General features: G+C 42.3%; 1 protein-coding gene across 4 annotated transcripts in view; it reads left to right on the top strand.

Moving 5' to 3' along the window:
- Positions 1-972: 972 nt before the first annotated feature.
- The window catches only part of LTK (leukocyte receptor tyrosine kinase), a 113,183-nt gene continuing 88,611 nt past the window's right edge, over positions 973-25,544 (top strand). For 2 of the 4 annotated variants that reach the window (XM_087875964.1, XM_034417805.2), the window contains exon 1: positions 1,092-1,215. In XM_087875964.1, coding sequence (XP_087732090.1) covers positions 1,155-1,215 — 61 coding nt within the window. In that variant the 5' untranslated portion in view covers positions 1,092-1,154. Of the gene's footprint in view, positions 1,216-25,544 lie in introns of all 4 variants that reach the window. The other 2 variants (XM_034417804.2, XM_034417806.2) reach the window with 2 other exon arrangements.

The following is a 25,544-nucleotide window of genomic DNA, read 5'->3' as shown; positions in this document are numbered from 1 at the left end:
GCTTCGTAACCTGTTTGCAGATCTTAGTTTTTTTTTAATCTTGGACCCTTTTGTAAACAAAATAGATGTTTTAGCAGGCAGATCTTCTTTGATTTGCTAGAGCAAAGAGGATTATCACTTTGACCAGGTTAGAACAAAGAAGTGGGTAATTGAGAGGCCACAGATGATACAAGTCATTATGGTTATAATGCATTGTGCTGTTCTAGAATTGTGCTGTCTAATATAATCTTAGAGTATAACAGATATTTTGGAGTATTACCCGCCTGTTCTTCCAAAGAAACTCTTCCCCAAATACTTGCATTTCCTTTTTCCTCTTCACTGGGGAACATTGTAAAGACTATGGTTGAATTTCTGGGATTAATCTATTCAGCCAATTCCAACTGGGTCAAGGGGGGTGGTCTATGTAGTAAAAAGTTTAGTGGTGTTTTCAGAGGCTAAATCCCAATGCACCTATAACTGTTGACCTCTAAGCATTGAAAAATAAAGGTATGAAATAGCCTTTTCTGGAAGGAGATAGAAATTTAAACCTTCCCTTGGTCTTCCAAAGGTAAAAATCAAACATACAGTATGTAACATATTAAATTGTTCAAACCTTCCATCTGTTTCTGTGTTATAGTAATAGCACCAAATGTAATATATGTATTCAGAAACATTCCTTTATATGAGAGAAACATTAAGTTATAAAAATGTGCATTGGCAGGAAATGTAGTCATTAAAACCTTCATCTGTCTAAGTATTTCAAAAATAGCTAATTTCCTTACTGTATTTTTACTGTTGCGGGGAACAAAATAAGTTGAATTTACTTTATTTCAATTTGCACCTTATTATAACCAACCTGAGACATTTATCTAGGTAGTTACAGATAAAATTAGATGCAACATTATCAAAATCACCAATCCAGGCGAATGCCAATGCTTACATGTATGGATACTCAAATGGGGCAGGTTGGGGTAATCGTTTTCAACAGTCTTCATTTTCACTTGCTGAAAGAAGTATAGGGTAATGAAACCATGAGGGCTTTAGGACCCAAAGAGAGTCTGCCAAAGCAGGAGGTGGAATTCTATAAGCCAGCAAGAGTCCAAGTGTTAACATCAGAGCTTTTGTAGAACCTTAAAGAGAAGGGTTGATGCACAAGCGAAGCAAAGAGCAAAGTCATGGATTGCTTCCTACATCTGATTTTCTACTTTCAGCTGGTGCTCTCTGTCACTATGCTAGGTAAGACAATTGGCTGTGCAAGGACATGTTTATCCTTTCGGGTGTGGAGTTTCTGCCTGGCGACTTTGTTTCATCTTACCTTTTGAAAATTGAAAAAGAAGGAAAGGAGAAAAAAAAGAAAAGAGAGGATATTTAGGCAACAGTGATACTGACTGAGAGGTTAGCTGGTAAATATTGCAATGGGATGTAAAATGTTTCAGAAGGTGAGGGAGGGAGGATGTGCTGAGTCTTGGGTTATCAAGAGAGGAAAGCAATTCTAACTTGTACCTGGCAATTCCGAACAGGGCAAAAAAAGATCGTCAAGCCATAGGTAAGCCTTGAGTGGAGAGTGTTTTAGCTATTTCTGAGAGGATTAATAGATTGCAGGGAAGAATTCATTGAAAGAGTCTGATCGGAATGATTGCCGGAGGTAGAGAAATCTGGTGAGGGGTCTTCTGGCATGAGGGTGTGAATAGAGAGAGGAAAAAGAGCAAAACTTTGGTAAAATGACTTGGATGGAGGAAAGGTTGTTACGATATCAGCAGAAGGATAGTGGCATCTGGTGGATGAGGAGAAAAGCTTTGTTAAGTATCGGGAGGGAAAGAGGGTGACAGTCACCCAGGGGAAGGTATACAAGAGGGAGTATCAAATAGAAACTCTACTCAGCTTTGTTTACTATTGTTGGCTTTATTCTGAATCTCAGCAGGAGAAATTCCACTTAAATACGATGGATTGGATAACTAAGAGAGGGGAAAGGGTTGGAAGAGTGGAAATAAAACATTGCAATTTGAAAGATGGCTGTGAGGTATAAAAAAAAATTGAGCAAATTATTATTTTATTTATTACACTTTTCTCCAGTTTTCAGGTAAGGAGCCTCCCAGAACAGTTTGTGACTTTAAAAACAATCCAACGTAAACCCTTAATATTGTATGCACAGGCTTTAAAAGATAGAATTGTTACAATATTGTGTGTTTAACAAAAGCCACCAGCCATACCACGGCAACCAAAGTTGATTATCCAAATACTGGAGCTTCAGCAGTTTGCATTGTAAGATTGTAAATACCTTTGGGTTGAGACTTTGTTGATAGAATTTTTTTAATTCTCATTTTAGCTATTTTTTTCTTGCAATTTTATTTGTTATTGAAGCTGTTTTTTTTTATATATATATATATAAAATGAGAGAACAGTGTAAATATTTCAAGGAACAATTTATTTTGTGGGCATTCTCATGTTTTGTTTCTGCTGAACAAATTTGTTATGTGTATGTGACACTATGATATTTAAATTTTTATTGTGAGGAAAAAAAAGATAAAAAGAGATTGCTCCCCCAAATACTTCTAACTGGAGAATAAGATTCATTAACTTTACTTCCCAACAAACATACATAGGATTCAACTGCACATTATTTGTTAATTTGGCATCTGATCTCCATAATAATTAAAACTCAGCTAATCTTCCAAATCATAGAATTTTAAGCAAACTGTCACTTCAATAGAAGAACATATATAGCTCAAGGTTGAACTGTGGAGTTCTTGGTGCTCTCTGAGCTTGGTTGTTTCTTTGTTGCTCCCCCTCCCTTTCTCTTAAGGATGCTATTTCATTCTTTCAATGGCCACAGAAGTTTGCCTGTGAAATCTGTGCCTTTCTAAACCGTGTGTGGATGCCTAGTTGGTGTAAATGTATCCAACATAGGTCAGAAGTGCTGAATCTTCAATTTCCTTGCAATTTTCCCAGGCTTCATTTTGTCTTTTTAAAATATTAATATGTTAAATGTGGAAAGCAGAAAGGAGCACCCAGTAAGGAAAGGAATGATCCTTTTTAAAACTAATTGTTTTAGACTTGGCAGGAATGAAAGCTGCTACACAGAAATTACAGATTGTACTCTTGGGTGTAAACTTTCATTTAGAAAACCAAGTCTTAAAGCCAGTTTCTTGTTTATATGATGAAAAAAGAAAAACTAGGCTTGGATTTCTGAGAGGAAGTCTTCTGAAACAATAAAATCAGGAGGAAATGAAGGAGTAATCAGAATATGGGGGAATTATTAGTATTAGTACTGTTTTTCCCTGTCTATTTGCAAAATCCATCAAGCAAAATTTGGAAACCTGCATTCATACTCTTCAGCACTTTTATAGTTGAAAGTAGAGGACTTCCAGCAAAGAATGGCAGATTGAAGATAGCTCCATATAAAATGGAGCAATTGTGGCTAGGAACTGAAGAATAGATTGGCTCCTTCAACCTTCTCTGGAAAGTAGAGGTGTGAGATTGCAGAGTTGGGTTCCAAACAATTGCTTCTTCCAAGGAGACTGCAAGGCAGCAGTCTTTAAAAGATGGAGGGACCGGAAGATGAGGGGATTTGCTAACTTTGCTCCAGCTACAATCAGAGCCTTCCACAGGATAACTAAGTTCACCCATTAATTGCCTTAAAGAAGTTTGACAACTTCAAAAGGCTGGAAACACTGGCTATTTCGTTCAATTCTTAATATAAGAAAATGAAATGGTATTTTTAGGAATTTATAATAAACAAGAAAAAGCAAGACAAGGATTTGGCCATAGAAAGTTTTAAACATGCTCAGAACTCAGAAAGTGTTGGACTATTTTATTTTGACTATTAAGACTTTGAAAATAATTTTAAAGAATAAATGGATTTTCATGGGATATAAATTATTTAGATATTGAAGACATAACAGGATAAACAACTTCTAATGATTTTCAGGGGCATTCTTGAGGAATGAATCAATATGGTCAGCTGTGTTGAGTTTTCGTAGAAACAGCCTGTTCCCAGAAAAACAAGATACGCAACAAAGTCTATCTGACATCAACGTGAACAAGAATTTGTCAATAGATTAAAAAATAATTGGATGGGGCTTTAAAAATTAAGAAGGATATAAAAATGATAATTCCAGATGGCAATTGGCATAATTTCTTCTTGGAAAGCAAGCTTTTTAAAGATTTGAAGATAAGGATCATAATCATCTGAATAGACTAAAGAGAAAGATTGTTATGCATAAAAACGAACACAAAGTCATTTGATCAGAAATCAATTAAAATGGAAAAATTGTTGTTTTGGGTAGTTCTCTTTGGATGTGCTGACGTCTGGAATAGAAATAAAACTGTTTATTGGATTTGCTTACAGTTAACATGGTGTTTAAGACTTTCTCTCTACAGTTAATTTATGTATACTAATTGGATAGCATTTGAATTGGTGTTGTATGTGATTGTCCTTTCACTTAAGGTAAGGGATTTTTATGAGCTTGTTTTCTGTAGAGGAAAAATTGTCCCACTTTGCTATGTTAAATTTCATCCTTTATTCATACTAGGATACTAGGACCATTTTTGCTTTTTAATTGTAGATTTGCTTACAGTTAGGTGTTGAGATGTGGAATGATGAGTTGTTTGTTAGTATTATTTTAGGACTCTGGACTTTTTGCTAGCATCTGGAGAACATTATGTATTAGATTTGCCTATAGTTAAGTGTTGAGTTGTGGGGGTGAAGAGTTTTATATCTGCCAATTAAGAAGAAGTGTGAGATGGTGTGTCAGCCCTCCCAGGTAAACCAGACAGAAGATACATCTAGATGAGCCAAATCTATATCTGTAGATTTCTAATCTACATCTATAAGGCTACATTAACAGAATCTTGCAAATCTGAAGACATAAACTTCCCACGGCCACTTTTAACCATAAGATCAATTAGTCTTTCCTAAACTGCTTTCTCTGACTGTTAAGTCATTGGGGGTTTCCCCCTTGCTTGCTTGCTTGTTTCCTAGGCAGGATTTCTTTCCCTTATCCCCCAAAGTCATTCACATATTCCGTTACATAGTGAAATTGTTTATACTTGTGATGAGGGTTGGAAGTCAATTTTTTAAAGGTGTTTTTCTTTTTCTATTTTTTCTTTTCTTGCACAGTTTATTCTCTTTATTCTTTTTTTCACTGAATTATCCTTTATTATTAAACAAAAGTTTGAATATTTTTTTAAAAAGTGGAAAGAGGAGAATGTTTGTAACTATTACACTTTTTAAAAATGTTGAATCTTCCTATATTACAAATGTCAGAACAAACCTTTCCTACCTTCCTTCCTCCCTCCCTCAATCCCTACCTCTCTCCCTCCCTCCCTTCTTTCCTTCCTAGCATTTATGAATGCCATCAGAGTTTAAAAATAGATCAGAAAAAAACTTTGCCTTGATACATAAACCTGTAGATAACATCAATGCAATAAATCAAATGTATCTAAGCAATCACATGATGATTTAATCTAGAGAACCTGTAAAAAGGGGGGTGTGTGTGTTTGTTTGTGTGTGTGTGTGTGTGTAATTTTGAGGAACAAAACAGATAGTAAAGTCACTGAAACAAAAATTAAGCAGGGTTTCCCAGAAAGAATATGGACAGAAAAATAGCAAAGACAGTTAAAAAACAAAAATAAAAAACCTCTCCTGTAAATATTTAAGGACCATAAGAAGGTATGTAGTTGCATTAATTTGCCTTAATTACAGAATTCAGCTTTCTTTCATACTTGCTGTCATTCAGCAGGTGGCAACAGCACTTGGCTGGTGTTGTATGAATATAAAAAGTTTATAAACAAGGTTGCCTCTGACTACGACTTGACTGTCCCCCAAGAATTCCAGGCCATAGGCTAGACTGGGAAACTGATAAAACATTACTAAAAATGGCAATGGCAAAACCACTTCTATTGCCAAGAAACATCCAATGATTTTTTTTATATACTTTTATACTGATAAAAGTATCTTAGGCAGAAATCAGCCTGAATCTGGTGTCTCTTTTGTCCTTTTGTTGTTATCAACATATACTAAAGGAATAGTGGAGTTTAGAGCTTTGGTGGGGAAAAGGATAGCAAATCTGCCTGCATGAAACAAAATAACACAAAAGAAAAAGAAGGGAATGATGTCAAATTAATTTTTTTTAAAAAAAACACAGGAAGACCTTATGAATGGTACATGACAAGTTACGTAAGGATCCTGTGATCCAGCTCCAAAGCACAAAAGAAAATTTTAAAATAGAATCTAGAAAAGGTCAAGATGAATACCGTTGCTGTTTAGAGATGGGATTCCTCTGTTTTTCATTGGTACATTTTGTCCTTGCAACATAGGCAGTTGTCCTTTAACATCCACAAAACAAACTTTTACAAAGATGGCGGTTGTATCAATGTTTCTTAACTCGGCCACTTGAAGATGTGTGGACTTCAACTCCCAGAATTCCACATTCTGGGAGTTGAAGTCCATGCATCTTCAAGTGGCCAAGTTGAGAAACACTGTTACAGTCCATTGTGTCCTTGTCACTAAACTTCAAACTTTAAATGCATCCCAGGGCGAACCCACAGTTTTTCCCATATAAGAGGAACCTATGAGTATTACCCCATAGTTTAGACATTTGAGAATTGGGGGATGGGTTACTATGCTGTAGATCAGGAGTGTCAAACTCACGGCCTGTGGGCCAGATGCGTCACGCCACCCCCACCCCCGGTTTAGCAAAGGGGGAAAAAGTTGTGATATGTAACGTTTCATTGTGAGTTTGATACCCCTGCTGTAGATCAATCAGAGTGTCTGTGGATTTATGTTTATAAGAAGAGATATCTAATTAAATTTCTTGCCTTTATTTACTTACTAAACACAGTAAAAACGAGGATTTTAAAAATGATTAACACACACCTTTAGTCTTAATGTAACTGTAAAAGTATAAAAACTCAGACCTGTGCTTCTATATTCATCAAATTACCACAAGTAGTACTTGCCATTGAAAAGTAAATACCATATATTAATGGTTGTTATAAGCATTGCATTCTATTTATTACTGTACTGAATACAGAACAGGAGCAACTCTATAAATTATACTACCGTGTATATGTGCATATAGCAGAACCAGTTTGTGTGCATGGGTGAAAAAAGCAGGCATCATTACTACAGGGTATTGCTTTCTAAAGAAGATAAATCGACGGACAAGAAACATTCACAAGATTCTGATTCTGATTATTTTGAAACCAGAGTTGAGAAGATTAGATAGGATTTCCAGCAGTGAAAGAGCAACTTCAAAACCTTGCATAGTTCTTTGTCCTGAGCCGAAACATTTGAGGAAAAACAAATATTCGAAACAAACAGATCTCTGCATATTTTCAAGATTTGTTTAGATTGCAGGATGTAGCTTTTGTTACTCAGGAATTTGGGTTACATTGGCACAGAATTTTATTTACACAGTATATGTAAGTTTATAGTGCAGTTATTATATATACAGAATTGAAATTCTCTGTAACCATGATATTAGGATAGAGATTTTGTATATTATACAAAATACATGCTTGGTTGTTGTTGCAGTTACCAAATATGCATTATACAGGTGTTTTATATATGTTATTATTTAGATTCAGATTATGTTCAGTGTGTGTTTGTGTGTGGAAAGTCAGAAATGAGGCCTCCAGGAATGATCCATGCGGGGCAGACTTTGTCTAAATGAAGGTGCATGAACCAGATACCTACCGATCTGTTGGCAAGTTCCATGACTCGATGGCTGTGACTGTGTAGGCCTGGTTTTCTCCTAATGTTTGTCCCCTTGAAAACTAAAATGACTGACTGCTTTGATGTGGATAATAGCCTAGCTAAGCATTAAAAAACTGAAGTGCTTGCCATGTGATTAGGCTCCACCTTGACATTGCTCAAATGACAAATGTTTCTGCAAGCGGTCGCATGTTCAGGGTGAATATCTTCGTATGCGCATGAAGGTTTTGCTTCTGCAGATGTCTTGTGTGAATGAGCTCTCAGATTCCCGTGAAAAGGAATGAATAATAAAGGAAGAGAAATAGTGACTTGGTAAACTTTTAGGTAATTTACCATTGGCCACATTTCAAAATACTTAATAGTCTTTCTCTAGCTTCCAGTTGTGAAATAGTCACAAATATTCTGTATGAAATATCTGTTAAATAGGAAAAGAGTCCAGTTTATTTTTGTTTCTATTAATTCGATTTTATCTTATTCTATGTTTCCCTGTGTTTAGTCCACTTCAGATGTCTTTGTAATGATAAAGATCATCCTAAATTATAGAACGCAGTTTGTCATTAGTTAGCCTAACAAACTGCTTTAAAAAAGAAATGAGATTATTTGTTTGTTTGTTTATTTTATTTATTTGCTGCCCATCTTTCCACCAGAGTCTCTGAGGGGCTTACTAATTAAAAACAATAAAATGATGAAAAATAGATAATTCTAACAAACAAAAACACAAATTATAATTAAAGATGCGGTGAGACGGAGCAGAATGCGTGGGGGGGGGAAGGGGAGATGGGATCTTCTATTATTCCATCAACTATCTCCAGCGTGATACTCTAATTTAAGAGAAGTTCTTATGTAAAAACAGAGAGCATGGTGACAATTGTGATAAAAAAAAAATTATGGAGAATTTTAATGAAGAATGGTGATAAACCAGACCACAAAGTCTGATGGATTTGAAATGATATCAAAGAAACATACTTTGTGGACAACATCTGTAAATGACAACTTTCCCAAAGTTAAATCCTCTGTATCAACCTATTCAAACCTGATGCCCTCCAGAAATTGCCACTGGTTCGCTGGGAACTCTGAGTATTGTAGTCCAAATTTATTTGGAAAGCATCAGGAAATGCTGGAAAATTGTTCTACCATCATACTAAGAGAACAAAATTAATGGAAAAGAGATGCTAGCATCGCATTGTATTAATAGTTTTCATTTGTGGTTGAACAAAGTTTTGAGAAGCGTTTTCTTACTCTAGAAAAGGCAGGATGAGTAAGGGGGGGCTTCATGGTACCTCTTAAAGTAATTGTTTAGGAAACAGATTGATTCATTTGATAATGAAAAAATAATATAGAGTAAAGTTGCTTGCATAGGCAATTGATCCTGCAATATATCTAATTCTTAGTATATTAAATGCAGAACAGTCAGATTTTTTTTCAGAAAGGAAGATTCAGACATAATTAAAAATAGAACAGATTCAAACATACAAAAAGAAAAAAAAGTAACAATTAGCATGAGCTTTGGTATCAAAAGCCAAGATGCTGCAAATTCAAACTGCATTTGCTGATGGTTGATTCCATTTACAGTCATTCTGTACTTTGGGGAGAGATGGCAAGAAAGGAGAGAGAGTTCTAAAACTAAAAAAGAAATATGTGCCCCAAGACTTTTGCATCTGTTTGAGTTGTTTACTCTCCCAAACAACCCCTGAACGTCAAGAACTGTACATTTCTTTTCTGCCCAAGGCACTGAACAGAAGAAATATTTAATTCTAGTTACAAGTGTAGCAGCAATGTATTATATTCAATATTGCATTTTATATCAAACAATTGCTGCTTTCCAGATGGTATTGTGAGAACACTGGGGGAATGACCAAGAGTTGATGTAGTTTTCCCATAAGTGATGGGTCTTTGTATTTCACAGTATCTATGCTATATTTCTACCGTAAGAAAGATTGAGCGTCAAAGTATTGAGGCATTTGAACTATGGTGCTGGAGAAGACTCCTGCAAGTCCCTTGGACTGCAAGGCAATCAAACCAGTCAGTCCTACAGGAGATCAACCCTGATTGGTCTTTAGAAGGCTAGATTCTGAAGATGAAACTGAAATATTTTGGCCACCTAATGAGAAGGAAGGACTCACTGGAGAAGAGCCTAATGCTGGGAACGATTGAGGGCAACAGAAGAAGGGAATGGCAGAGAATGAGGTGGATGGATGGAGTCACTGAAGCAGTCGGCGTGAGCTTAAATGGTTTCCAGGGGATGGTAGAGGACAGGAAGGCCCGGAGGAAAATTGTTCATAGGATCACGATAGATCAGACATGACTTCGCAACTAACAACAAATACTATATTTCTATACATCCTGTTAAAGTGCTGTGAATATGAGAGTCAGTATCTCTACCTAGTGCCTGCTGCTCCTGTTAATTGCTCCTGAAACTTTATCTCTTCTCTCCTAAGCATATACTCTGCATGTTTAAGTTAGGCCAGGGTCAGGTTGCAGTGGCAATATCAGGTAAGGGAATAAGTTTTCTTAGAGATAAGGCAATTGTTTTACTTCTATTAACAAGTATAGTCTATCCATCCCAGCTCCCCTTTGCAACTTTAAGAGAACTCCTAGGCACTGAACCTGAGAAGCAAATTTTCATTGGTACAGTTTTATGAAATGAAAAAAAAATCATTAAGAGAAAGATAAGGCAAAGCTGCACTGCTTGAGTTTTGTAGAACTACCTTTGCTTCTGCTTGTAAATCCGTCTGTTTTCATGTAGCACCTCAATCGTTCTGAGATCAAAGAAAGGTTTCACTGACAACTCCTGGTTGGCTGGGTAAAGGGTCTCTTCAAAGCCACAGGCCCAATGGAAATTAGATAATGTTGCCTCAAAATAAAGCTGTTTCTGACTTTTATCTGGAAGAAATGACATTAAACTGAAAAGTGAAAAATTTAGAAGGTTGAAAAACTCAGGTGGTGGCACAAATCTCCACTTACTCAAAGGCCTCTGGTCAATGCCAGCTATCTCCCTTCTTAGACTTCCCCCATACTTACTTAAGATAAATCAAAAAGCTCTTAATTTTCATTTTCTGTATTTCTGCTACATTATGGCCTTTTAACCAGTTTCTCTCTTTAATTATTATACCAAAGTGCTATCCAATACTCCTGAAGCTGGCAAAATATACTATACAGGATATGTGATACTATCCCCATTGCAAGTATTTGTCATAATGAGGCCAATGAATAGTGCTAGCCTAACTACTTTCAGGCAGGATAAATTAAGGAAAGTGATTGGTGGATTCCACAGTTCTGCCCTACTCCCCCAATCCTCAGCATCATCTGCCAGCCCCCAACTGTTACCCTTAACATGGGGTAGAGCTGGGTTGGTCAACTATAGATGGATGCTTAAAGTTGTGGGTTTAGCCCCCTTTCAAGTTGTTAAGCTAACAATTGGCAAATTGAAACATGAGAAAACTCTCCATATGCTCCTAAAACTCAGGCAGTCTAGTGTCAGTATTTTGGAATACAGGTCTAGTGCCCTGCCTTGACTCATGCATCAATTAAGCTTATTACTAGAACAAGAGGCACAACTATTTATTCCTTCTGACTTCTTATTAGTCTACTGTAACTCACACTAAACAAAATAGCCCCTGAAGGTTACTCAGAAGCATTAGCTTGTACAACATGCAACTGCCTGTGTCTTAAAGGGAACACCCCAATATTGTAATATCAGATCAAAATTATGGGAACTGCAGTGGTTGCCAATAGGTTCTGGGTACAATTCCATTTTTTTCCCCTTCCTATCATTTCCCCACAATTGCAGGACCCACATTTTTTTTCAATCCACCAAATATTGATGCATTAGTTGTGACACAAATGGACTGATGAGCTTGTTGCTCAAACCTGACATTTTGGACTGAGAGACAGTGAGTGGCCCAAGGTCACCCAGCCAACTTTAATGCAGGACCAGAATTTACAGTCTCCTGGTTTCTAGCCTAGCTTAACCACTAGACCAAACTGTCTCTCTCTGTGTACAGTTCAGTATGATTGTAATAACTGATAAAGTTGCATATGGCTCACAGCTTGAGTATCTGTGACATTATTTGCTCCAAGTAGAATCTGTCCACCCAAGGAATGCTGCTAAAGAGACCATGTATGGTGGGAGGTGGTTTGAAGGGAATCTTCTCTATTGAGCTTCCCTGTTATGGAATCATCTACTCCCAGAATCAGAACAGCCTCCTCACAGTTAATGTTCAGAAAGCTTACTAAGGCTTTACTATTTCAATGGGTATTTGAGGAATGAGGAGGGAATATGTATGTATTATTTAGATTATGTATGGATGTTGCTTATTCAAAGTATTGTTCTTTATGGTTGGGATTTGTTAATGATCAGTATATATATATATTTCACTGTTTGAAGTGTTATTGTTACATTGTTTTTGCACATTGCTTAGATTCACTTGAGTGACATGGCAGGAAACAACTTAAAAATAATAGTTAACCGTGAGAATCATAACCATGTTTAAACCAGATCTAGGGGCAAATGAGAAAGATCCTTTCCTCTGTTGTTTTGACATTTTTCTTAAAGTAATTGTTTCATTAATGAAATTTTATTTTTAAGCAGAGTTTTATCACACATTGGCTGAGAGCTGCTTTTATGGGGTAGCTAACAGACTTTAGAAATAAATACTTTTTAGGAACATGAGCAACCTTCAGAGCTTTCAAATAATGACATTACATTATTGTTAAAAGTGTGACATAACAAATATACTCAGAGAATTGGCCAAGTGCCTCTGATCGCTAAACAAATCACACCATTTGTTTGATTCAGACAACCTTGCTTTCCTGATTTTGATATGATAGTTCAAAAAAGAGCAGCGCTGAACGTCTACAGATCAAGAAAAACCATTCCAGGTCAAAACCTCTGAGGGACAATTATGGAAACATAAGAAAGAAATGAACTGTGAAAAGGGTGGGTTGGCAGGAAAGGTCATCACATACATTGCCTGAGGAACCTCTATTGAGGGGGCAACATTTACAAGTTTACATCTGCTCTCTGTCTCCATCTTTTGTATTCACTCATTCATTTCTCCTGTCAAAGTTTCACGTTATTTTCTGTAAAGAAATCTGCACTGGTTTTTTTTGTGCACATTTTTTCCTTAACATAAACATTTTTATGCTCTGTTTTTGAGCCAAGAAATTATTCGAGGTGGTATAAAATATCATCATGTTCTTCACTTGACCTAAGCCTCTCAAGATGTTTTTAGACAGTGTCTTCTTGAGCTGTCAGAATTTTATGTAGACATTTTTAAGGGCAAGGTTAACTGCTTGTTTTCAGACAATGCTAATACTCTTTTACCCACACCCTCCAAAAAAACAAACGTGCCTGAGCATTCTCATCAGCTTTTTTAGCATATTTTTCTTCTTTTCCCCCCATGTGGATGAATAGAAATAGGAGATGGATTATGGTGGTTTTTTCACCCTTAACTCAACCACTGATTTAAAAATTATAACTATGGTTTATTACAATGTCTGATCTCAGCTTGTGGAAATAAACATGAAATATGTCAGTAGGACTGTGACAGGCAACCTCTTTTGCTTAAAGGCCCAGTGGGAATTCTGAGGAAAATGGTTGCTACAGAGATAGTTGTCCTCCAAAACTGGCCAAGAAATATGGAGGAGCAGAAGAAAAGACATTTGATTTTTCATCCATTAAAATAAATTCCTTCCTTCTGAAGGACACTGATTCATCACCACTATCATTGGAAAAAAACTTTGTCATCAACTCTGGAAATATATTGTACTTCAAGCTACTGTATTCAGTTTCATAGTGGCTTTGTATGTTTGAATGCTTTCCCCACGTTTTAAAAACAAATTTTGTATGTGGGTGATAAAAATGTAATTTGTATCTCCAAGTGATTATTCATTACATGCATGGTGAGGACCAAACTCTTTTGGGCCTCACCAAAATCAATTGACCTCAATTCACAGCAAAGCGGAACAATAGATAGTGGGTGGAATTTATATTTTGGCTGGTTGAGTTTGACTTAAAAGTTCATGCCCTAATTATTTCTCAGGGCAAAAAAGCATGATGACATAAATACAGTTTCAAGCACTTACAGAGAGTTCAAATCCTTTCAGGTAATATAATCCCTTTTGAGTATGGTTGGCATGATTAAAATTTAGGTTAAGCACTCAAATGTCAATCATAATCAAAAGAGGCAGATAAGCTGTGATAGCCTTGAAAAAAAGATAAACCAAGGATAGTTTGTGTTATGTCCTTATAAGGGCATCCGCCCTGATTGGCTGCCAGCCATCGGGCGGGAGATTTGAATCCCTGTCAAGGGGCGGTGCGTCTGCCGGGAGCGAATATAAGGAGAGCTCCGGCAGCGCGCCAGCAGTCTTGACTCGTTACTTTGTAATGAATAAAAGTTGCTTAATGTATCGAGCTGGTCCAGTCTTCTTTTCCCTGCGCCGGATCTAACACTGGCGACGAAGGACTAGAGAGAAGAACCTTCACAAGACTCTTGGCACGATCGCCCACCGAACAAAATCACCACACCACAGCGATCTTCCAGAATGGCCACCCCGCAAGCCCCGATGACCGCGCTGAACCCGTTCGACCCATCCCGGGAGAAGTGGAGGTCATATATGGTCCGATTCCGGCAGTTCCTGCGAGGCAATGGATACCAGAACCTCGATGAGGAGAGAAAAAGAGCCCTCTTCCTGGCTCATTGCGGATCGGACGTTCTGGAGATGGCGATTGACCTCGTGGCACCCAGGGACATCGAGGAGATGTCCTGGAACGACCTGCAGGAAGTCCTACAGGAGCACTATGCACCTACAGGCACCCCCATCGCAAACAGGTTCACCTTCCAGCAAAGAAACCAGCGGGAAGGTGAATCCATCAAGGAATTCGTGGCAGCGCTTCGCCAAATCGCTGCCAACTGCGAGTTCGACAATGTGGACAATGCCATCCGGGACCGCATTGTGTTTGGAATGCGAGATGTGGGGCTGCAGAAGAAGTTCCTCAGCCGGAAGAAGATTCCGCTCAAAGATGTCCTCGACGAGGCAACGGCGGCTGAAACGTCTGAGCAAGCAGCCGCCGCGATGGTAAAAGCAAGGGGGATCCATAAGATCCACAAGTCGGGCCCGACCTCATCAGACGAGGCAACCACTCAATCCGAGTCTGATGAGGAAATGGCCGTCCACAAGGTGTCCCGCCCCCCCAGGCGGGAAAACCCACAGCATGGCGACCGGGGAGAGCGATGCGGCAGCTGCAGAGGCGACCACCCCAGGGCAAATTGCAGATGGAGGGACGCGACCTGCCGCCGATGCCTGAAGAGGGGCCACATCGCAGAGGCCTGCAGAGCCACAGATCCAGCCCCGGAACCACCCAGACCACGATTCCGGGAAAATCGCAAAGATAACCAGAGGACATCCAAACGGTCCTCAAACCAGTCCCGGCGCGGGGAGGAGGAATATCCCCGCAACAGAACAGTGCACCAGACCACCACCATTGCTCACACAAGCGACGAGGGAACCACCAAGTTCCACGTGACGCTGCTAGCAGAGGGGTCACCATGCAAGATGGAAGTAGACTCCGGATCCGCCTACTCCATCATGGACTGGCAGCACCTACAGCAACTGAACCCGGCATACAAAAGGACCCAGCTGAAAACCCCGAAGGCGAGACTTGTGGACTTCAACGGGAATCCCATTGAAATCCTAGGCAGAGCCACAATCCGGGTGAAGTACAACGACTTCAACGGAAAGCTACCCATCACCATTGTGCAGCACAGCCGACCGAACCTGTTGGGTGTGGAGTGGTTCAAGCCGCTGGGACTTTCACTTCAGGGCATCCACGAGATCCGCAGGGACGAACTCGACTCCATCATCGAAGAGTTCAAAGAAGTCTTCGATGGTAAGCTGGGGAAATTTGTGGGGAGGCCAATCTCCTTTAATCTGGACAAGGGAATCACCCCAATCAGGCTCAAGCCCCGCCGAGTTCCATTCACCCTGCGGCCCAAAGTAGACGAGCAGCTGGATAAGCTGATCGCCCAGGGCGTCCTGGAACCGATCGATCATGCCTCATGGGAGACCCCCATTGTGACCCCACTGAAGCATGATGGGTCTGTGCGCATCTGTGCTGACTACCGTTGTACCATCAACAAGGCGTTGGCACAGAGCGCATACCCAGTCCCAGTGGTGCAACATCTGCTGCATTCCTTGGGATCTGGATCAATTTTCGCGAAACTGGACCTGGCCCAGGCTTACCAGCAACTGCCAGTGGATGACAAAACGGCGGAGGCTCAAACAATTGTCACGCACAGGGGGGCATTTAAATGCAACCGCCTCCAATTTGGAGTCAGCGCTGCCCCTGGCATCTTCCAATCCATGATGGAACGCCTTCTCCAAGGCGTTCCAGGGGTGGTGCCTTACTTCGATGATGTGCTCATCTCCGGTGACTCAAGAACCCAACTCCTTGAAAGGCTCAGGCTTGTCCTGCAGCGGTTCAAGTCCAAGGGTTTGAGGGTCAGGCAGGACAAGTGCATCATAGGAGTACAGGAAGTCGAGTTCCTGGGCTTCCTCATTGATAGCACAGGCATCCACCCCACCAAATCAAAAGTGGAAGCAATCCATGAAGCTCCAAGCCCAAAAAACAAAACGGAGCTTCAGGCTTTCCTTGGGTTGCTCAACTTTTACGCCATTTTCTTAAAACAGAAAGCCACAGTTGCTGAGCCACTCCACCGCCTGCTGGGAAAATCGGCTTCCTGGAAGTGGGGCCAGGAAGAGGAAGCGGCATTCCGGGCCATCAAAGGACTATTGACGTCCAAAAGCGTCCTCATTCAGTACAGCGAGACGCTCCCCATCAGACTGACCTGCGACGCGTCGCCTTACGGGGTGGGGGCAGTCCTCAGCCACGAACTGCCCAATGGCTCGGAAGCCCCAATCGCGTACTTCTCAAAGACTATGTCCGGCGCAGAACGGAACTATAGCCAGCTGGACAAAGAAGCCCTGGCCATCGTGGCTGGAGTGAAGCGCTTCCACGAATATCTCTACGGAAGAAGCTTCACCATAGTCACAGACCACAAGCCTCTCCTGGGACTCCTCGCAGGCGACCAACCAACCCCGACCTTCATGTCCCCAAGAATGACGAGATGGGCAATCTTCCTAGCTGGCTACTCCTATAGGCTCGTGCACCAGCCAGGCACAGCCATAGGAAACGCTGACGCCCTCAGCAGATGCCCGTCGAAGAAGCCGGTCGAAGACCCAGCCCCCACGCTCCACCTACTGCACATTGATGACGACGCCAGCTGCCCGGTGTCATCCGCAGATGTGGCCATCCACACCCAAAAGGACCCCACACTCCGCAAAGTGAAATCCTGGATCCTCAGAGGGTGGCCATCAGGAAAGCCAGAGGAAAGGTTCAGCCCGTTCGCCAGGAAACAGGAGGAGCTGTCCACCATGAAGGGCTGTCTGCTATGGGGAGACAGGGTGCTGATTCCAAGCACTCTGCAACGGCGAACGTTGGAGACCCTGCACAAGGGGCACCCGGGCATCGTCCGCATGAAGGCACTGGCACGGAGTTATGTCTGGTGGCCCTCCATGGACAAAGACATTGAACAATGGGTCTCCAGATGTGACCCGTGCCAAGAAGTTCGCCCAGCGCCGCCGCAATCCGAGGTTGCGAAGTGGGAGACCCCCAGCAACCCCTGGTCGAGGGTTCACATTGACTTCGCGGGTCCGATGCAGGGGCGACACCTCCTCATCGTGGTAGATGCCTTCTCCAAATGGCTCGAGGTGGTGCCCATGGCATCTACCACAACGGACGCGACGATCCGAGCCCTGCGCCGTCTCTTCGCCACTCATGGTCTACCGGATGTGCTGGTCTCAGACAACGGCCCCCAGCTCACATCCTTGGCCATGGAATCCTTCCTGGCGGGACTGGGCATCCGCCACGCCCTGTCCGCCCCTTACAGGCCGGCCGGAAACGGACAAGCGGAACGCATGGTCCGACTGACCAAAGAGGCCCTCACCAAGATGGGCCCGGGGGACTGGCAAGAGCGCATAGACAATTTCCTCCTCACCCAGCACATCACGCCACACGCCACCACCCACAAGAGCCCGGCCGAACTGTTGATGGGCAGTAGGTTGAGGTCACCCTTGGACCGGCTGCACCCCCAATACAGCCCGGAAGTGACCGCAACCGCCAGCCGCCCGCTTCGCGCCTTCAGCAACGGAGATTCAATTTTCACGCTGAATTTCAGCGGCTCTCCTAAGTGGCTGAAGGGGAAGATTGCCAGCACAACCGGCCCCAAATCCTACATCGTCGAGTTGGAAGATGGACAGTTCGCGAGACGTCACATCGATGAGGTAGACCTCCAACACCCCGGCGAGGGAGGCCTACCACACCCAGACCGGGCAGGCCTACAACAACCCGGCGAGGTAGGCCTACGACACCCCGACGAGGTAGGCCTACCACACCCCCACGAGGCAGAGCAGCACCACCCCGTCAAGGTCGGCCCAGCCCACTACCAGATGCTGTCACGCCGGCAGCCCAGCGAGGTAGACCAGGGCCAACCGCACGGAGGATGGCAACACCAACCCAGCCAGGTGGGCACCGGGCACAGCAAGGCCAGGGACCACCAACCCAGCCCACAGGTAGACCGGGACCTGCCCAGAGGAGGAGCAACGCACCCCACCAGTTACAGCAGCCCATGCCAGCCCAGCGAGGGAGACTGCAGTTCAAGGCGAGTAGACCGGGACCCAGCCAAGACGGGCAACCCACGACCCACGGGCGAGGGTGGCACACAACTCACCGACGTGGGGGACCCCCGCCCATCACAAGAGACAGCCAAGAAACGACACCCCGACCAGGATGGCCCCAGGCACCAACCAACGGTAGACCAGGGACTAGGGGGAAGGGGAAGCCGACAACAACCCGGCCAGGGGGACCTGCACCACCCCGGCAGGGGAGACCTCCGCCGCCCCGCGGAGGCAGCGCCGCAACAACACCCCGACCAGGTCGACCACCGCCAGCCAGACAAGGTAGACCAACGCCAGCCCAACCGAGGGGACCAACGCCACCCCTGCGAGGTCGGACGGCACAACAACAACAACAAGAGCCAGCACCACCCGAACCGAGCGGAACCGCCACCCGAGCGGCAGCAAGCCGGACCGAGACCGAACCACAGCACCCGGGAGACCAGGGAGGAGCAAGCAATGGACTTACCGAGACTCAGACGCTCTTCCCGGGTCGGAACCGAGCAGCCGAGGCGAGGCAAGAGATCCACAGGACAGGAGGAAGACCACCAGGACCAGCGATCCAAGGTCTGCGGTCCGGCCGGAGGCGCTGGGGGTGGCCCCGCTCACTCGACAGCCGAACCGAGCCCGGTTCCGGAGAGGGAACCAGGAGACGAAAGAGCCCCGTCCTTCCAGGCCGGAGACGGAGGAGAAGTGAGACTGCGCAGGTCAGCTAGGGTGCCGAGGCGTCCGGCGTACCTGCGTGACTACGTAACGTTTGTGAATGAGATTGACATTTCGGACTAAGGGGGGAGGAGTGTTATGTCCTTATAAGGGCATCCGCCCTGATTGGCTGCCAGCCATCGGGCAGGAGATTTGAATCCCTGTCAAGGGGCGGTGCGTCTGCCGGGAGCGAATATAAGGAGAGCTCCGGCAGCGTGCCAGCAGTCTTGACTCGTTACTTTGTAATGAATAAAAGTTGCTTAATGTATTGAGCTGGTCCAGTCTTCTTTTCCCTGCGCCGGATCTAACAGTTTGACATTACTATAAGGGGTATCTATTATTCATTCTTCACATAGTAACCATTTCAAATGGTTCTACTAAGTTGTTGATGATGTCACAGATTTCTCCCAAGGACACACTCCTATTATTGAAAAACTGTATCTCCCTCAATATATGTACACTTTTTTTTCTGCTTGTAAAATCCAAACATATATCTACACAGTGATAGCATGTCATTTGTTAGGTAGAGTTTATGTAGAATGTTTTCAGATCAGTACCATAATGTATGTACATAAGTAGGCTCATATAAGCTTCATAAGCAGAGGTGGTATTCAGCCGGTTCGTACTGGTTCGAGTGAACCGGTAGTGGTGACTGCAAGTGGGCCCGCTCCCCCCTGCTCCCCCACCCCAGGTGGGCCCACCCCCTGCCTCCCTGCCCCAGTGAAATGCTGTCCTATTTAGCCACATTTTCAAGGCCGGGCGCATGTGCGGAGAGCATGAGTGTGAGTAAAGCACATGCGCGGAAGCCCAAGCGCATGCATGGAAGGCCGGGCACATGCATGGAAGGCACACACATGTGCAAAGTGAGTGTACACCTGTGGGACAAACCAGTGGTAAGAATATGTGAAACCCACTGCTGCTCATAAGCCACAATTAAGCAGATCAGATGATAATCTAGTTTAACCTTTCTCAACCTGGGTGCCTTCCAAATATGTGAACTCTGATATTCAGCATTCAATAACATTTATAGAAACCATAATGACATCAAAAATATAAATGCATCATGATATGCAAAGTATATGAGTATGCAATGATGTCAGACAATAGAAGAGAATATATGTAACTCAGGGTTGAACTGTGGAGTCCTTGGTGCTTTCTGAGTTTGGTTGTTTGCGCACAGACATTTCATTACCTGATTCCATAACAGTGCTAGTGACAATGGAGTATGCTGTCTGTCAGTGTTGGTGGGGGTATGGTTTTCACCTTGGTACCGTGTTTCCCTGAAAATAAGACAGGGTCTTATTTTCTTTTGATCCCTGAAATATGGCCTTGGTCTTATTATCAGGGGGGTCTTATCCCTAAACCTTGGCCCCAGAGTGCCAACCGGCTGCTTTGCCAGTGGCACTCAGGCTGCTGCCTCCAGCAATTGTGGCAGCTTTTTGGTTACTTCCCGTGCAAACAGCACAAGGTGAGGAGGCGAGGTGGGAGGCAAAGGGGGGAACATGCCCCACACACCCCTGCCATCCACGTGGAATGGCCTCCCGTAGGCCACTCCCGCAAACCCTAGCTCATGCACCCCTTCTCTTAGTGGCGAGCCGAATGCACTGCTGCCACTTGGGAGAAGATGAGAGAGAGGAGTCGCTGCGAGAGAGCCCATTTCTGATGTTCTTGTCCTCCCAGGTGGCGACAGTGCATTCAGCTTCCTGAATCTGGCTTTGTTCTGCCCCAGCTACGGACCCCAAAGAATGCAGCACAAAGTCTATACAAACCTTAGTTTACTAAAATAAAATCAGTTTTTTTTTCAAACAAAGGCTGTTAATTAACTTTCTTAACAGCCTGCAAGAATCCAAAAAATAAATAATCTTAATCTTACTATGGTTGGCAGAAAGCCCAGAAGCAATTTGCAGAGAACTAAGATCAAGGCACGAAGGATAGTGAACGAAGTTGTTCCCTGCAAATTGCTTCAGTCAGCATTCCTCCTTAAATAGGCTAAGGGAGTGTCCAATTAGGTCCAAGCTTTACTCTCGAGACCTCTTCCTGAGGAGCCAATCCTGCCTTTTGGCAGCTCTGCGCGCCTGTGCATTGAGAAGAGGCTCCTCCTCTTCGTCCTCTTCACTTAAGGGAGCTTCTGGAGGTTCTGAAGGCCGTGGCTGAATCCCCGCCTCTGGCACCACATCTTCTTCAGCCTCATTGTCTGACTCGAGTGCCAGTTGCACAGGCTGCTGGCGCAGCAGCACACCAGCCTCCTTGCTGTCCGAATCAGCCACCAGCCACACAGGTCCCATACAGGCCACAACAGGCTTGCCGATCTCGGCCGGCGAGGGGGTGGGGAGGGGTGAGGCAGTGGAGAACTGAGACGGGACTGTCCTTACCGTCCCCTCACCCAGCATGGCAGGAGCTGGAAGTCAGGTAAGACACGGTGGAGAAGACAGGCAGAGAGACAGACAGGGAGAGAAGCAACAGGAGTGAATATCCTCCCGTCCGCTTTTATTTAGTAATGGCAGGCTGACTATTTAGCCAGATCTCAACTCCACGTCCTTTGGAGATTTGGAAGGCGATTATTTTTTTCCCTGGCTTTTCTCTCCCCCCCTCAACTTCATTCTTTAATAGCGAGGGGAGGGCGTGGGATGAGGCGTTTCTTGCTTCAGCTGCACAAGTGGCCTTAAACCACTGCCCACCCACCCCCAGCCCTGAACCCGACAGCAGAGTGAAGCCTCCTCCCTATCTCTTGGGTTCAGTTCACTCAGCCTGGACATTGAAGGCTGGGGGGAGGCCAGCCAACTGTATTTTATTCAATAAGTGAAGTATAAGGAAACTGCTCTACAAGGTGTTTTAAAAGCAATTACATTTGTCAATATGAGTTGTTGCCAAACCATCAACTCCTACTGAAGAATTCCTACAGGCAAATGTTAACCACTATGCAGGATTATCTGGGTATCTAGCCAGAACCAATAACAAGTTCTTACATAAGAGATAGAGGCAGCAGCTAATTAAATGTTCTGTTCTGTTTGTGTAGGAATGGCTCCTTCATATGGAACACTGGAAATACTAATCAAATAATAGCAATTATTTTCTTTTTTAGTATCTGAAACCAAAGCAGGTCACCACTGTTGGGAAAGTCTGTTTCTTATAATTAGCTATTAGGTTCATTGTACTTAATCAATTCAGCTATGGATGGAAAGAGAGATGGAGTTTTTCCCAAGAGCCTTTGTCTCTCTTAGACACTCCCTTCTGTGTTCTTACTCTTTGATTCTGGGTTGCAAATTTCATGCTGAGATCAAGGGAGTTTGGTCCGACGCTCATCCTCTGCATGCAGCCAGGGTGGCCTGAAGCATTAATAGTGTTAAAAAAAAGTTGCAACAGAGGGGCTTATGTATACATAACTATTTTCAAAAAAATATTGTACAATGAGAATAAAGTTATTATTATTAAAGCAGGTTAGCACTGGTACAATCTAGTATTTTACTACATTTTTAAAGCAAGTTATTATCCAGTTCATAGAATAGAGGAGGCCTAGGAAGAGCAAAAAACTTTCAGTCAGCCAATGGAAAATAATTAACACTGAGTAAGAAAAATGCAAAAAAAAAAAAGAAAGAAAGAAAGAAAGAAAGAAAGAAAGAAAGAAAGAAAGAAATTTTAGCTGGGTTGAATGCCAGATTCAGAATTATATTAATACAAAAGTGCAATCTGTAAACTAGTGTTTAAATTCAGAGTTCACCATTTCAGGTGAACTATTGAAACTTTTTTTCCCCCAGGTGAACCATTGAGACTCAAATCCTTTCTAAGGATTATCTCTTTTTGCCTATTTTTTCTTTTTAAATGCAGCATATTAGAATAAATGACCCTTGCATCATTTGTACAATTTGCAAGAGAAAGAGAATCATCACAGGACACTGATTAGAAACTTATTTATGCTGCTTTCCTGCATTGTTAAAAAAAAATCTTTTCTATCTTTTCTTCAGATAATCTTGTCAACTGTCATTTTTACATACTGGCTGGGAAATGTCTTTATGTAGCTCTGGAGCTAATATATGCTGTTCTATTACCTTCTTTTCTTACAAGGAGGAAACTAATCAATGTGTATCTTTGCTGTTTAAAAAAATGCTTCATGTCAATCAGAAGCTGCTCTTTTGAAGAGAATGGTTGGCAAGTCAAACAACTGCACATTCTAAATTGTACATGGATGATTATGTGGCTTCTTTTTTGGATTTATCTGACTCTGGGTTCATCATTGTTCCAGGCTTTTTGTTTCTGTGCAGGCGAGTTTATGCCACTTACACTTAGTTACATGCTTTGGCGACCTCTTGTCTTCATCTAATGCCAAACCCATGAGTGAAAGATATTGTTCTTAGCTCTGCCGTTGTTAAAAAGGCACTTCCCCCTTCTCCCAATATTGCCTTAAGGCAGTGTTTTTCAACCCACATATTGGCTTTTACTGTCGTTACACTGTATATTTTAAATGACTCCTGTTTTTTCTTCTGCGGCTGCTGGATATTTTGGTTTGCTTAGGATGTTTTGGAGGGCTTTAGTTGGCTTGTGTGTTATGCTGATTCCATGTGGTTCTAACCATGAACACTAACTAGCAGTCAGAAGACAGGACAGAAAACTCACAACAAATGGACTGATTTAACCATAGTTTAATTTTACAAGAGATGGACAGATTTAACCATAATTTCAAGTGGAAAACTGTGACCATGCTAGAGCAAGTTGTAAGAAAGTTACCACCCACCCCCAGAAGAATGAGATATTTTGGGAAATATTAAAAAGGCAGAATATTATATTCCCCTAAGGGGAGAAATGGAGAATGTTTTTTTAGAGGCAGGAAGCAGACTCAGTCTTTCTTAATAGCCCCAGCAGATATTTTGTGCCCATTAAGAAAGATTGAGACAGCCTATTCAGAAACCAGCCCCAAGCAGAAACTGAGGAGGCAGCCAGGATAGACAGTGTAGTGTTCACAGGCAAAAAATATCTATTGACACTTCCCAGTGCACCTGTCAAGCTCATGTGACCTTAAGTTATATATATTTTTTCTAAAATAATTTCCTGTTATCATCTTTATTTGCAAAAATGCCTTTAAGCCCCATGTGCAGTCCTAGGGAAAAACTGTTGGAAGGCTGCCTAAAAAGCTATGTTTGGAAGTGTACCCACCTCCAAGAAAATGATACTAGTGAGGTTATAGTGGTGGAGTATGTTTCAGGAGTCTAATGAACTGGCAGGGAACCACCTGACTGGTTTGCTTCTTGTAAATGGATGTTCTGTAATTGACCACTTTCAGATAGCAGTTGTATTGCACTAGCACCACTGCAGTATATGTTCTCCCTTAATTAGAGCACTGAAAAGGATCAGGATGTGTCCTGTGTTCCATCTCCTTTCACTCCAAAACAGAATCTAACATAAGTCATATTTAAATGAGTCTTGTGGCTGCATACTCTTTTAAGATTCATTTTTCTCGCCATGCACATGTATACATCTGAACTAGACTGTTGTTTCTTTGTGCCATTTAATATATGTGGGTATGTGTGCAATAATACTTTATTTAATTTATTGTCATGTTTATGTAGTGTATATTGGGGGGGGCTCACCGTTTGAGAGCTGTATGCAACGAAATTTCATTTTAATGTATGCCGATTAGTGTACATTTAAAGTGACAATAAGGTTATTCTAAAGTTAAAGTCAGGAGAGAAACCTGGGAATCCTACTCCCATCCTAGACATAAAAAGCTAGTTTAGTAGCCTTGGCCCAGTTGCTCTTTCTCAGCCAAACCCATCTCACAGACTTGCTCTTGTGGGGAAAATAGGAGGAGGAAAGAGTATTAAATATGTTCACCACCTTAAGTTGCTTATAAAAATACAGATAGTGTTTTTATATAAATAAAATAAATAAAAATAAACATGATAAATTCACTTTCATGTTAATCCACTTGAAGCTACAGTAGCCTTTTAAAATGAGATTTAGAAAAGATCTATTAAATCCTCTTAAATAAATGATGGTTGTGATAAAATAAAAAAAGATGAAGTATGTCACAGCAGAAATATTGGCTGATACGCATTTGTTCTTGAAATTCTGCACCTGGCCACCATTTTTATTTAAGAAAATGTATATTGTTTAGGTGAGACAAGGGGTAAAATCAGCATCAAAGAAAGCATCCATGTGTGAAGCAAAGACACTTTGAGTTTGCAAATAAACCAGGAAGATGGTTGGCATATAAACTAAGAAAGGAAAGGGAAAAGAGAATGATTGAGAAAATTTCTGAAGGCAATAATGTAATAACAGATAACGAGCATATCAAAAAGGATTTTCATAATTTTTATTCTAACCTGTATAAAAAGTGGGAGTTAGATAGGTCTAAAATAGATTTGTTAAGATATTTGTTAAATATTTGTTAAAATATTTGTTAAGACAACAGTTGCCT

Source organism: Pantherophis guttatus, chromosome 1 (genome assembly GCF_059756535.1).
Source record: "Pantherophis guttatus breed Tessera chromosome 1, ASM5975653v1, whole genome shotgun sequence".
In the NCBI taxonomy this organism is placed as follows: domain Eukaryota; kingdom Metazoa; phylum Chordata; class Lepidosauria; order Squamata; family Colubridae; genus Pantherophis; species Pantherophis guttatus.
The sequence above is the reverse complement of the archived record's forward strand: the minus strand, read 5'-3'. Positions and strand labels throughout refer to the sequence as shown.